The 14,380-nt window shown below is 53.2% G+C and overlaps 4 protein-coding genes across 4 annotated transcripts; 3 read left to right on the top strand and 1 right to left on the bottom strand.

Moving 5' to 3' along the window:
- Positions 1 to 1,708: 1,708 nt before the first annotated feature.
- Positions 1,709 to 3,194, top strand: LRP88_00068 (uncharacterized protein; the record flags this gene model as incomplete). The annotated part of the gene is made up of 4 exons (XM_083236788.1): positions 1,709 to 1,961; positions 2,127 to 2,906; positions 2,969 to 3,097; positions 3,187 to 3,194. The coding sequence occupies 4 exons, from the start codon at positions 1,709 to 1,711 to the stop codon at positions 3,192 to 3,194; spliced, it is 1,170 nt and encodes a 389-aa protein (XP_083107405.1).
- A 3,887-nt stretch (positions 3,195 to 7,081) lies between these two features.
- LRP88_00067 (uncharacterized protein) lies at positions 7,082 to 8,164 on the top strand (the record flags this gene model as incomplete). The annotated part of the gene is made up of 4 exons (XM_083236787.1): positions 7,082 to 7,197; positions 7,271 to 7,459; positions 7,631 to 8,024; positions 8,081 to 8,164. The coding sequence occupies 4 exons, from the start codon at positions 7,082 to 7,084 to the stop codon at positions 8,162 to 8,164; spliced, it is 783 nt and encodes a 260-aa protein (XP_083107404.1).
- Positions 8,165 to 8,976: 812 nt separating this feature from the next.
- Positions 8,977 to 12,234, bottom strand: LRP88_00066 (uncharacterized protein; the record flags this gene model as incomplete). Its single annotated transcript, XM_083236786.1, has 5 exons — positions 8,977 to 9,302; positions 9,352 to 10,348; positions 10,402 to 10,989; positions 11,042 to 11,896; positions 11,977 to 12,234. The coding sequence occupies 5 exons, from the start codon at positions 12,232 to 12,234 to the stop codon at positions 8,977 to 8,979; spliced, it is 3,024 nt and encodes a 1,007-aa protein (XP_083107403.1).
- A 1,202-nt stretch (positions 12,235 to 13,436) lies between these two features.
- LRP88_00065 (Calpain catalytic domain-containing protein) lies at positions 13,437 to 14,380 on the top strand (the record flags this gene model as incomplete). Its single annotated transcript, XM_083236785.1, has 1 exon — positions 13,437 to 14,380. A coding segment is annotated over one exon (944 nt), but the record flags the coding sequence as incomplete, so codon positions are not given.

Raw genomic sequence — 14,380 nt, 5'->3', positions numbered from 1 at the left:
GCGAGATTTACAATGGTGAATCGTTTCTATTCGTATCCGTAGGGCGCTAGAACAACTGAGAAAGGGACGTTGACTGAGGGAAAGATGGATGGTATTCCAACCGACTTTCTACATGCCCAAATGCGAGTCTAGAAGCCTTGCGCCATGTATTTTGAAGTCCTCTCTAACTGCGGAGTTTTCCCCTGTAGGCCCCAAGTCGTGACTTCTGGCCAGGTATCTCGGCTGACATCCAACACTGTTAAATAGGCGTGATAGCAGAACTCATGCTAACGAAGGGATCATTCATGATGTCTGGTCTTCTGCCCCGGAGACACATTATCCACCATCTCCTCAATAACTAGTGCCTAGGCCAGGGTCGCAAGAGAGAGTATGGTTATGCACTCAGAAGGACGCTGCAACGAGGCAGAGACAGGCAGCGCGGTAACTCAAATCCCAGATGGAAACAGAGCTGCGAAACCAATACCAAGTCGGGTCAAAGCCTGCACATTCAAGCTTCCCTTGAGATTATGCCTCCTGCCTCCGCTACCTTATGGGATCATTACTCTCACACCCAGGCGAGCTCCATCTAGGACAGTACCCGCCATGAGATGCGCCGGTGGGGAGCCAGCCAGTGGGTGTCATTCGTGCCAAAACCTCCGTTCTGAGTGGTGGCCATCCCGCGCTACCATTGTCAGTCCCCGGCATGCTTGGGTGGCGAGTACGCCCCAGTCCCTTGTTGTGATATCAGAAAGGGGCCTGGGGGCATCAAGAAAAAGGCTGTTCGGTAATGTGACAAGCGAATGCTCTATTGGTGGGTTGTTTTGGTTGGCTTTGTCCCGGGGGAGTGAGGGGTTTGTGACGAGGCCACGGTGTAACTCATGTAGATGAACGAAGGATGCTCCATTAGGTACATCAGGCCCCGATAGGAGCACCCTTTAAAGGGTGTGTGTGCTAGCTAGAGGGTCTAGAAGACCGGAATTCGCATAGTAAATCAGGCCGACCCCATCGTCGGTGCGGAAATGGCACTCCCTCCGTGCCGGCTTCGTCGGAATCACGTGTCGGGCGCGATGTACCTGATGTTCCTCGACTTGGCCCCTTGACCGTTTGCCTGATAGTCAGGGCCCGAACACCCCTGAACGCTGATCGTCGCGCTAAAAGTCGCGGTTTCTGCGGGGCTTCTTGGCATCGCCGCGCTAAAAGTCGCGGTTTCTGCGGGGCTTCTTGGCATCGCCGCGCTAAAAGTCGCGGTTTCTGCGGGGCTTCTTGGCATCGCCGCGCTAAAAGTCGCGGTTTCTGCGGGGCTTCTTGGCATCGTCGTGCTAAATCCGTCTGATTGGGCAGGATTGGTCTCGCCCTCGCTTCCCTTCGATTGATACCTTAAGCAATGCCTTGATCTGTGCCTAGCCGTGAGGATTGGAGGTTGTCGACAGCATGATGGCGATAGGTACATCGTTGCTATTGACAGGCGGAGCTCAGAACCTCGCATAAACCCATGTTCTCCTGCGGTTGCCTTTTTGTCCCCTCGTCTTAATCCACCTTTCAATTCTCACCGGTCTTTTTTCTTCCCAGAAATTGCACTTTGTCTACTCCTGCGAACCAACTCTTCGACCGGCGGTGGTCCAGGCGGTGTGATTGCTGTCCAGCTCCAACCCACAGAGTGCGGCACACCCCAAACCGACCTCGGCTCTCTTGTCGACTAGCTGCCTTGCCAGGGCGACGGTCAGTCCTAATGGAGTGCCCGAGAAGCCCCAATGCGCCGACCAGGTGCCCCAAGCGCGTCAGGTTGGACTCTGAGTATGTTGACGGCCTTCCTACATGGGCGAACGGCTACGAGGGCAACGGTGACGACTACGGCAACAGCATTGGATGGGACTTTCAAGTCTTTGACTTACCTGCCGAGCTTTTGACACCAGCACCTTCGCCGGATTCGGCCTTTGGCCTTGCTGAATCTACCAATCCTTCTACCCTACTGCCTCACCAAGGTGAGTATGCGAACCATGTCAAGCTGTCTGCTCCTCTTCTACCTATTGCGTCGTCGCCTCACCACCTAGATCACCGTTACCAACCAAGAGTTTTCATCAATTGTATGAAAGCGAGTCAAAATTGAGGCATGGGATGGTAGACCATTGTGCTGACAACCGTCGCAGTCAGACCATACCCTCCTCCCGCCTCACAGGGCAAGCGTTCGCGTCGCCTTTCACAAGCCCCTCAACAACCCCGACTGCGCCTGTTGCGACCCAAACCAACTCCTGGAACTGCAAAGCTTGACGCGGAGCCTCAGAGAGCCAAATCGCCTGATGTGAGGCCTCCCAACAGTCCTTCTACTCTGCCTGAAGGTTCGCTTGACGCGGAGCCTCAGAGAGCCACATCGCCTGACGTGAGGCCTCCCAACAGTCCTTCCACTCTGCCTGAAGGTTCGCTTGACGCGGAGCCTGGGGGAGACACATCGCCTGATGTGAAACCTCTCGACAGTCCTTTCACTCTGCCTGAAGATTCGCCGGACATTATACACCAGCACGATCCCCCATACTCTCGGCCAAGCTCCGGTAGAGTAGATAGTTTCATCAAGTTCAATTGGCCCCTACCCAACACTTCAGGACGGCCGCCAACGCTGGGGATATCATCTCGATCGAAGAAGAACAGTAATCAGGGCACTCCTGCCCCCGGGCGCCTGCCATTCTGTGGTAGCAAGACTGCGGCCCCCCGCGACCCGCCCGATATAGCAAGTGGACCTACACCACCGGTGACAACCGACAGAGACCGGACACCTGTGCCACCAGCAAACACCACGAGCCAGCAAACATGGGCCCAACCCCAGGCCCAACCCGCGCAGATCAAATCGATGTTTCCGTCGTCGCATTCTGGACTCCAGAGTCAGGAGGACGGGAGTCAGGAGGACGGATTTGACAAGAGGCTACTCACATTCTGTACGACGAAACGGCTCCCCGCCCACCCCTGTCCAAGTATCAAATACTGACATTGATGAAAGACCTGAAAAATTGGTATCCCGGACGGAGCGTTCTTGTCGAAACGAACCCATGGCTCCTAATCCTAGCGCAGGCATGCAAGAACACAGCTATTTCTGCTGCGATTGCCAGCGCTATCGGGTGCTTGGCTGGTATGTATATTTACGATTACCTAGCAGACGAGCGCATCCGGAAAGCAGCTTGCCGTCGATACACAAGGGCTGCTAAGTATTACAAAAAGCTACTTAAAGACCTAAAGAGCAAGCGGCCTGGGGAAGGAGAGGAGTCTGTTGCCCTCGGGGTCGTTCTTTCCACAATTCATGTAAGTAGTGATACCAAATCACTATCCTTCAACTCTCACGCTATTGCAGGTTGTCCAGGTCCAGCAGCGCCATGGAAAACCTGGCTCTCCATCCTGGCTGGAAGGCTACAAGCAATGCAAATCCTTTCTGCACCAGACAAATCCCGGTGGTCCGTTTTGGGAGAACGTGGCGGTCCAACGCAGTCACCTCCGCGATGCCTTGTCTGTCATCGTCGGCCGTGGCCTGATTTTTTCCCAGCTACTCGCGCCTCTCCCCGACGCAGATCTATTCAACCCACTGGAACAGGCCACGGAGTTTAACTGGCTACTTTTCGGCAATGAGCGAGAGACATTGGAGATCCATGGTGGATGCGGGTTGTCGACGAGGCTAATGCATAGCATAGCACATGTGTCGTATTGTGTCAGTTGCCTTATGCAAAAGCCAGAGAGTACTGTTTTCAAGGTGACACCGGAATACCTTCTCCTTAATCTGGAGACAACCCGACAGTGGAGTCGTGAATATAAATCCTGGGAGATGGCTAAAGAAAGCCCTCAGCCGATCGAATGGATTAGATCCAGGTCGAATATCATGATCACCGAATCAAAAGAGGAAGTGGCAGAGGTGACAGCTGAAGCCTGGAGGATTACAGCAATAATATACCTTTATTGCCGGCTTCTCAGGTAAGGACCGAATGAGACCTGCTGAATCAGTATTCCTTTGTTATCTTCGCTGCCTTGGCTTAGAAGGCCCACGGCGCTGACAGAAACTCAAGATTGCCCCGAAACCATCCGTTAGTTGTCAGCCAAATGGATGACCTTGCGAGATGCATTCGCATCATACCTACGTCAGGCCCGTATTTCACAGCGCAAGCACCCCTCCTGCCTGCATTCATCTTGGGTTTGCTCGCCATTGGCACCGACCACAAGGAGGTGTCGCAAACATGGTTTGAGCAAGTCCTCAATACACCGGTTCGAAGTGTTAGTGGAAGCATCCTTTGCACCCATGACGATTTCTTCGAGGCCAGGATGCTAATGAGCTTGGACCAGAGCGTTCCTTTGTTGTTACAGAGTCTGAAGCGCACCTGGTGCTGGATCGACAATGATATCAAGACGCCAACGGATCCAGCGGTTCAACCAAAGGCCATTTGTGAGAGGGATCCCTGGTGGGAAAAGCTCGTAGCAGCCATTACTGAGAGCGAAGGGGGGATTCTTTGCGTAGTATAGTTGCATTTATTGATGGCTAGCGACGTGGAGAGCCAACTCATCGGCTCCCTCCAAGCTTCGAGAAAAATACTGAGAGCCATGTCGACAACTTCACTGAACATGCGGGAGGGACAGGCAGAATCGCTTTGTTTTCTGCGATAAACTGCAATCTCTTTTAGAAGAGAACTAGGTTTTAACATCGCCCAGCTTTCCATCGGCGTTTCCCCAACCTAGCTCGAGTCCAAGGGCGGGTGATACAACGGGTGTGCGAATGCTGCACATGAGTCGTGGGCTCTAGGTAGTGGCGCTTGAGTGGCCGGAACGAGCGGGAAATATTGTCGCTGTTGGTGCATATCAGATGGTACCAGAAGCGTTGAAAGAGGAACGTTGCAAGGAAAATGCTGGTCGATTGCCGGGTCGCGTTGGTCAGCTGGCCCTGGCTCCCACGGAGAAATGTTGGTCGTCGAGGCGCTAGCCGTGGATATTTCGTTACTCTCCTGCGGCGGTACAATATAGGAGACACCGGGGTCGAGAGGAGCAGGTCTCCTCGGCGTTATAACGTGCTGGAGTGACTGAACAGCGTCGCTAGGGTTGCTCGAAGGGAAGTGGGGGATTGGCGTCGGGTCGCTCTGGGCTGCCGCGCCTCCGGTGTGCAAGTAACTAGATATGTAATCATCGGTGATGCCGTGTCGGTTGAGGAGACCACGAAGCTGACGGTTCTCCTCAGCCACCCTCCTGGCGGCCTGCTGGACTTCAGAGGATGCCTCGACGCCCTGGAGTTCGTAGACTCGGAGGCGTTGCTCGAGCTCTTGAAGATACTCTCTTCTGCGAGCTCGCGACCTCCTTTGGTTTTCCCTTATCCGGGCAAGATTGGCCTTTTGCTATGGACAGGAAAATGCTAAGATTAAAAAAAAAGAGTCGAGGGGAAAGGTCAAGGTCTGGGCAAGGGCAGGCCACATACCGCCGGCGTTGACATTTTGCTGTATTGCGACTTGACAGAACAAGTAGTATAGGTTTCATGAGATGGTCAGCTAACCCTGGGGATCTGGGATCAGATGCTGAAAGGTGCTGAAAGTGGAGCGAAGAGCAGACAGGCCTGGGGATGGTGACGCCTTTTCCATGAATCCGAGGTGTTCTGTGACAGCCCCGAAGATGTGGCTGCTTATGAGTCCTGTGCATGGTGTCCACCAACCATGGTTTGAGGTGGGAGAGGGGACAACAAGGCTTGGAGATCAAACGAGACCCATGTACAGCTTGTGCAAGTGGCAACGGCAAACCGCCGCAAGGATCGGAACACCGTCCGGCTGTTCCGGTCAAGCTGAGACGGGGTGGAGGTAGCCATAACTTCAGCTCACAAAGCCCCCCTTCCCCATTGCTCAACCCAGCAGCGTCGAGGTCATACATGCAAGACAATCCACTGTGGCTTCGGAGCTGCAATCTTATGGCCTAGGTTGAAAAAGCACACACAGACACACACTACCATGATTGAGCCGGCACTGTGCGCCTTGCACCGGGTTGGAGATTCACTGCGTGTGGTGGCCAGGATGATCGGTTGCATTCGCCAGCGGCCACTTTGCTGCCAGCCTTTTTGAACTGGAGCAAGTGTCACACTGAAGAGGAGAGGATTTGTCTTTCACCCCAACCCCTGCATAGGATGCGTACCGCCAAGCGTGCTCCTGCAGGGGAGACAAGATCGCGCCCACGGTTGTGAGTGAGAATCAGGCTCCGGGGCGAACCACTCAAAGATGCAGCATCCCATCACAGATGAAGGGGTACGCACCCTGTAGCCTGGTCGCCTTGCGTTAGCCAGCTCAGAGGCTGCCTGACCAAGCCGAGCAGGCTTTTTTTCTTTCTTTTCTCACCTTGTTCCCACTCCTATGTGAACCTCACTCTCATTTTTATCTCATCTGAGAGTATCGGGTGATTTACGATGATTGTGGACGATACGTTTGGCAGCAGGATGGGGTTGAACTGCCACCACCGACCAGCCTGGCCCGTCAACGTGTGTGTTGCCTTAACACAAGCCTGGCTAATATCAATCATCTCGAGAGTCCTGCAGAAGAGGATGCACATGGTCAAAAGTGGAAAAACAAGAAGGCGAAAGCATAGGTACACAATTCAACCACCCCCCTGTTTGTCTGCCTCGCTACTGCAGTTGCCTCGCGAAGCCTTCCCCTCCCACCCTTTGCGAGAACGAGGCTCTAAGGGCACTCGGGACTCTTCGAAGTACTTAATAAAGCTCTGAGATCCTTTTTTTTTATTCAGTTTAGACGTATGTGATTTTCTCTCAATAGCGAGCTACGCCTCTGATCCTTGCTCGTCTCATTTTTTTTACCCTTCCATTTCTCTCGCCTCAGGGTTTTGAAGAACAACAGCACCCAACACTACTCATCTTCAACACCAACCAGGAGATCAGAAGAAGGGAAAAGGAAAAGAAATATTCAATTCATCTTGTTGTCATACCTCAACGCCCGTGGAATATCTTACCATCACCCCAGTCATCATTGTCCCACAGGATTGAGACAGATAGCAACTCGAGAAACTTCTCCCCTTGACACGACAACATTCTTCTCCTCCCCTTCCTCAAACCAACCAAAGTTTTCGATTGAGTTCTCATCGGCAGGCAAAGACGATGGCGAAGCCCTGGAACGAGCACCGTGCGACAATTACCAAGCTATACATCCAGGAGGGGAGGACGCTTGAGGATGTAAGAGGCATTATGAAGACTGAGTACAACTTTGAGGCATCGTAAGTTTCTATACTCTTTTATAAACCTACATAGAATCCAAGAGAAGACTACTGATAAACACTGGGGATATAGCATCCGTTCCTATCGGCAACACTTTGACATTTGGGGCATTGGCAAGTACAACTGCAAGAAGAGCCAGCAGCGCCGTCTCCAGTCTCTCAAGGTCACCCCCCCGGCCCCCCTACGCTCTCCAGCGCTCAGCAGCTCCTCAGATACCGGACCCGAGCCGGCCCCGAGCCGCGCAAGCCAGCAGCCCCCGCGGTACGCACCGTCTTCCATCAGCTCTCGGCACCTCGCCGGAATGTGTCTGACCATAACTCAATCCATTTGAACAGTGTCCTTGAAATTTCTTCTTTGGGTGGCACCGCCATATCAAAGTCCCGGGATCAATACGTTTCCAGGATGCCTCCAGGTGAGATTCTACCTCCTTAGGATTACCTTCGTCACAACGCAAGATGCGGAGCGCAACGCATTCGCACGCCAATCCCGCTCCCGGTCCTTCAACGCCAGCTCCTGCGACACGATGGAGAAGACAAGAGCTGATATGCTGCAGTGTCTAGCGATGGACAACCTTCGGGCCAGGGCAGATCTACGGCTCCCACTCCTGGAAGCCGAAGGTCGGGCTTACGCAGCCAACGGTTGGTCGTCGACCATAACATGGCTGAAGCTCCCAATGGCGTCGCCACAGGTGAGAGTCACGAAGACAAAGTTGATGGCGAGCCTAGAGGTGGCTGGTACGCTGTGTATCTACAACACCCTTCCTATCGTGCTCACGAACCCCAGGTATATTGTGGAGACGATCAAGAACCACAGGTTTCGAAGAAATGTGATAGTGTTTCACCAAGCTTACGGTAGTTGCGTCCATAGCTAACATTTTATCAGGGTGGCCTTGTCTTTCAGGTGAAGTGGAAGGGTTTCGAGAGCGAGAGACACTTGACTTGGGAACCTGAGAAGAATCTCACGTAGGTATTAGGTATCTCCGCTTTATCCTTCGGTTTGCTTACCAGCGTGTTTGTTCGAGGGTATCGGGCAGCATGATAATCGACGAGTATTTTGACTCGATAGGCGGGAGGCCGAAGCCCAAAACCCGTCAGGAACCAGGCAGGGCGGCCGGGGCCAAAAGGCGCACACAGACGGTAAACGACGATTCCAACACAAGGCCCAAGCGATTGCGACGACAGAAGGCGCATGTTACCGACGAGACATCGCGTGCGACAACAGAGAAGTGGAGTCCTCCTTTGGGGTCGTGGGAGGAAGAGATTCAGATGATATCCGATTGTCAGGAAGACAAAAACGGAAAGCTGATCGTTTATCTTGTCTGGAAGAACGGCGAGAAGACCAAGCATGACAGGCAGGTTATCTACAAGAAGTGTCCACAGATGGTTGCCCACCCTTTCGTCCCACCATTAGCCTATTAGTTTCCGAACTGACACGACACAGATGCTCCAATTTTATCAAGCACACATCAAGATTGTTGAGAAAGAGTAGTGTGCCACGGAAGACGGCGCGAGGACCTTCTAGGGGCGTTACATTCTGATCATGTTGCTACCTTCAGCGACACGGGAAGTAGGGAGACTGGTAATTCAGCGGATACGCAGCCAAAACATCATCTCTTGCACATTGTGATTCATTGTCTTGATAAGAACTAAAGGAACACAGTAAGTGTAGGTACCCCCCGTAGAGACTGGGCTACGGAGCGACAAGCCGCGAAACCTGGGACCATGCCTGGCCGACCTACCTCCGGATCCGGCCCCCCTTGCCGTCCAACAAGACTGCGGTCACTCCGTTTCCGTTACCTCATACTCGCTCACTTCTTTGACCGGTCGTGCCCCTGGGCTGGCTGGTAGGTTTGCCTTGAAGGCCCGTACGTCGGTGATTTCCACGGCGGTGGAAATGGCAGATGGGATGTCTCCAGCCGGCGCCTCCTCGTCGGCCTTCTTTTGAGCCTCCTCCTGTCTCTTTTCCACTCCCTCAGCTTTGCCTTGCGCGTGTAAATGGATCGATAACCTAGCCCTCTCGCTTGAGGCAGGGTCGAAATACTTGTTGAAAAATTCCATCATCTCCGGCTTCGTCAGCTTCTTGACTTGCTTAGCATCTAGTTGAGCTATGGCAAGTTAGCATGCGCCTAAATGTTTCTGTTTGCTTGTACTTACCGATCTCAAAGTCATAATACTCGCTGCTGATTTGTGACCAATGGCGAGACGACTCTTGGTCCAAGTTTCGAAGCTTCTCCAGTCTACGGATGACGAGACTTCGCTTGTGGCCCTCGAATTCTGTCTCGCTCATCTTCTCTAGTGTATCCACGTATCTCCTGAGGAAAGCCTCGATTCGGGAATCCAAAAATTCGGGAGTCATCTCGCTCTGGATGAGGAAGCGGAAACCGTACGTTGTTGAGAACTCTCGGGGCCCGCTGAAGACAATGTAGCCCAGCTGCTCCTTGGTACGGAGCTGATCGAAAGCGGGCTCGTGCATCATCTGGTCCAAAAGTAGAGTCTTGGTGCGAATTACACGGTCCTCTCTACTGCCGACATAGAACCAAGTCTCGATACAGTGGTTGACATTGGCAGGGTCCTTCAAGGTCTTCTTGAAGACGTAGTTAGACCCTCGCGGTAGGATGAGCGACCGAAGGACAGGCCACTGAGCTCTAGGCAGGGTTTGAGGCTTCAGGATGGACTCCACCATGTCTGTTATCTTCATAGCATCCTTCTTGTACATGTTGCCAAGCACATAGACCTCGATGAACAGCCGGCCCAGTATCTGCTTTTGGAACAGCCGTACGTCCTCCACCGTGATACTTGGAAGCTCCGCGGCAATCTCCTCCACTGTGAAGTCTCGCTCCGGTGCATTCAGCCAGGTGGTATAATCGCCAACTTGGTGGTAGGACGACTGAAGCTGCCAGTTGTTGTACCCTCTGGTCAGGCGTTCCCTGACAATCTCGAATCGGTTTTCTTTAATATCCAGATCTCGCATCGTCGTAACGACTTGCTCCAGAAGCATGGGAAGTTTGTGGTCGTAGCCACTGACGTTCAAGCACAAACCATGCGATTCAAGACTGACATTGTATTGCAAGCCAGCGAGTTCCGCATCGTATGAGTACTCTTCCAACGCATCACGTAACAAGTCCGAAAAGAGACGAGCCTTGGCAACGTTCTCGACACATGAGTCGATCAGTGGCGTCTTCAAACTGACAATGACGTTGGCACGGGAACCCAGAAGGTATCATCTTTCTTCCACCATGTCCTGGCGATGCCGTCGTTGCGCAGCACTCGTGGGTTGAGCGCTGGCTCTGTGACCTCCTTCTTTTCAACCTCAAGCTGGCTGGGGACGAACTGGTTCTTATGGGGCAAGTGAAGGCACGACAGGCGCTCACTGGGAGATACTGAGGCGGCTTGCCTGATCTCTTCCATGAGATCTTCGGGGATCTTCTCGTAACGATACTCGGTTCCATACCACTTCTCCTTCTGGTCCCAGTTGCCAGGGTAGTTGCGAGATACGATAACCATTCGGAAATTGTCAGGGCGAATCATGGCAAGGGCGTCCTCGATTTGCTTATGCTCAAACGTCCGAAGGCGACTGTGACCGCTGAGCAGCCACTCTCGAGGCAGGGGCTTCTGCATGACCGAGCTGATTCGGCTGGTGAAACGGCTGGCTGGTGTCTTTTGCTTAAATTTGAAATCCACGTCCGCCATTCCCTTTTGCTCCTGGAAGATCCATTCCTGAGGCGGAGACTCGCGAAGGAGGGTGATGTACTGGAAGAAAATCTTGACGATTTCGGGGTAGTTCTTAAGGCCCTGTGTCATGTTAGCACTACTTGGTTATAAACAGACTGTTTTGATGGCGTACCTCTTCTGTCAAGCGGACCTGGACGTCAAAGATGCTGGGAGTACTAGGGCAGACGGGGTAAGCACCCGCACTAAGGCCGTTTGCCCAGCCCTTGGACTTGATGTACGACATGATGCTTCCGGGACCTTCGTGTCCAATGAGATGGCTGATATACTTGCTGGGCTGGCTGGCAAACATGAACTCCTCATCAATAAAGGGGAAGTAAAGGTTCAGCTCCCGCGAGTCCATGACGGGCTTTGCAAAGCATTGCATGCCGAGATCGGACTCTCTGAATGGAAGCTCTCCAGGCCATCTGTTTGGTGGCAGCTTCTTGTTGACGACAGGAGAGAAAAGCTCCACGACCCATTTCTGGAGAACGTCAAGCGATTCGCGACCCAGGACAACCAACTTCATGCGGTTGGCCGAGTAGTGTTTGGCATGGAATTCGATGAACTTGTCCCGCACATTGATACCACGGGCCTCAGGGAGGGTCTTGAGGACCTCAAAGTTACCCGTCCCAAAGTGGCAGAAGGGATGATTGGGATTCGACAAAGATTTCTCGAGCTGATGCAACCGCCAGGTGTCATTCTGGAGGTTCTTCTTATTCTCGGAATCCACAGCCTTCAGCTCTCTATCCAGCGTGCTGGGGAGAAAGAGCGGCTCGATGAAAAACTGGGCGAATCGGTCCAGGGCTTCGCGCAAGGGAGAAGGGTTGCTGTCTGAAGGATCCTGGTCGTTGGCTGGCTTGGCGGCGACCTCGAAGAAGTAGTTGGTCGAGGTCGGACCGGTATACGCATTAGACTCTCCCGAGTGATCAGACAAATACTTTCGGTAATCATTCTCATCCGGGAACTTCTTGGTACCCATAAAAAGGAGCTGTAGATGGGGGCAGAGGTTAGCCAATGCGCCGGGGGGGAGCGGTTGAGAGCATCCAGGCATCGAAGGCGTGGGCTTACATGTTCGACAGCATGGGCCATGCCCGGGATATCGGACTCGTCACTGAAGTTTCCCACATTGACGTCAAGGGCTGCGCTGGCCTTGTCGGTCTCAGGGTCGTGGACGAGAAGAGCCTCGAGCTCATTGTCGAGGCGGACGACGCGATAGTCGCGATCATCGAGCAATGGCTTCTCAAGGGAATCGGTGAGAAGCGTCACGGGGGCATCAGGGCCGCCGGTGGTGGTGGAAGCATCTTCGTCATGCTCCGAGTGAGGCATCGTGGTTCCCTTTTTGGTTATGTCTCAGCCTTGGCGGAAGGGTATGAGTCAGCAACAGTCGAGCGCGAAAGGTGTCAGGTTGTCCTAGACATGACTTTGAGGGGCCGAGAACCAGCATGTATAATAAGGGTTACGCATTGCCCAAGGACGTGTTTGCCATTGTTGTGCAGAGCAATGCGGGCCAAGTGCGGCCCCGTGCATCATGCGGCTGAGTGAGGGGCCCAACACTCAGCCGCCAAGGGTCAACAAGAGAGGGAAGAGATAACTAAGTAGCATCTGCGCGACGAGAACGGCAGCGATGTACTCCACCCAGAGTAATGTTTGGAGTGACACGCAGTGAGCCTGACTCAATCATGCATATCTTAATGCACTGTCATGTAAAATATGTGTGGTCGGCGCGAATGCAGGCGCCTTGCAAGGTCACCCATGCCTTCGGAATGAGGCTGAAAACCCGGATTCACCGCCGCTTGGCATCGACAAGATTATGAGGCCCCCTGCAACTTAGTGTCGGTCATTAACCTTTCACCCCTGACAAATAATCCATCTGCGAGAGGAAAAAGCGTCAGATATAGAGAACCATTCACGACTGGCTCCCTAACCTGCTCCTCTTTCTCCTAAGAAGCAATTCTCTCACCCATCTCCCGGGACTCCAACATTTTTTTCCTGCGGCTTACGACATGCGCGATCATAGCTCGTCGGAGTCAGATGACTCTGGGCGCCCTCAAATGCAGCCCACCGTCACTATCACCAGAAATAACTAGTCAAGACAGAGAAGAGACTTCCATCCCAGGTGTCCATCGACCGCACCTGGAGTAGATTTTTCAGACATCACTCTGGAAAACCCTCTAGATGCGTCTCGGTCAGTGCGGCTTGTCAGGGTCAATCGAACGAGTTGCTGTCGGACGCGTACAAGCGCACTGTGGAGGAGTGTAGGCGCATTGTTCAGAAGCGGGCCGAAGAATGCAAGAGAGCGGGCATGAAATACGTGGACTACAATTGGGATTTGGTAAGATAGAATACTGCACACAGTGGATTCCGCTGCTAATTGCGACAGGGCCGAGACCTCAAACAGAAGGGCCATTGCTTGAATAGCCTTGGCTCACAGCGCTTTAAGCTCGACAAGGATACACTTCTTTCCCCCCTCAGCCTTCGCCCCCAGATCTGTCAAGCGAGTCCATGAGATTTTCGACAAACCTACCTTCATGAAGAATGTGAATGGCAGTGACGTCCAACAAGGAGCTCTGGGCAACTGCTGGTTCACGGGGGCTCTGACAGCTCTTGGCAACTTTCCAGATGAACTGAAGCGTATCTGCGTCGCCTACGATACCGAGGTTGGCATCTACGGCTTCGTGTTCTACAGAGACGGCGAGTGGATCCAAAGCATCATTGACGACAAGCTCTACCTCAAGTCAGCCGACTGGAACCCTCCCAACATCCAGCGACGCCTCCTAGAGCAGATTAGCCACGAGGGTAACGAGGATGTGTATCGAAAAACCTACCAAACCGGCTCTAAGGCGCTCTTCTTTGCCCAGTGTAGGGACCAGGACGAGACCTGGGTCCCACTGATGGAGAAGGCCTATGCTAAAGCGCACGGGGACTATGCGTCTTTATTTGGCGGCTGGATGAGCGAGGGCCTAGAAGACCTCTCAGGCAATGTCGCCACCGGGCTACAGATGTCCAACATCTCCAAAATGGACGAGTTTTGGGATGAGAAGATGTCCAGAGCCAATGAAGAGTTCCTTTTTGGTGCCTCAACAGACTATCTGGGACGCAGCTACGTTCGGCCCGACGGGATCTCAGAAGGACATTGCTACGTCGTAATGGATTCTCGAAAGCTCAAATCTGGACAGCGCTTGGTGAAACTCCGGGATCCTCGAGGCAAGGTTGGCGAAGGTACCTGGAAAGGGCCCTGGAGTGATGGTTCTAAGGAGTTGACAATCCAGGTCCTTAAGGAGCTCGGCCATACGCCTGGGACCGACTCCGTCTTCTGGATGTCGTACGAGGATTTCACCAAAATATTTACCCACCTCGATTGCATGCGACGTTTCCATGGCCTTGACTGGCGATGCTGTCAGCGCTGGATTGCAGTCGACGTGCCATGGATGGAAGAGTACTATAAGAAGTTCCAGTTCAAGTTGACCAAGAA

The sequence above is a fragment of the Fusarium phalaenopsidis genome (assembly GCF_050370095.1).
Source record: "Fusarium phalaenopsidis strain FUZ10S chromosome Unknown contig_32272, whole genome shotgun sequence".
NCBI lineage: Eukaryota > Fungi > Ascomycota > Sordariomycetes > Hypocreales > Nectriaceae > Fusarium > Fusarium phalaenopsidis.
Note: the sequence above shows the minus strand (reverse complement) of the source record. Positions and strands in the feature narration are given on the sequence as shown.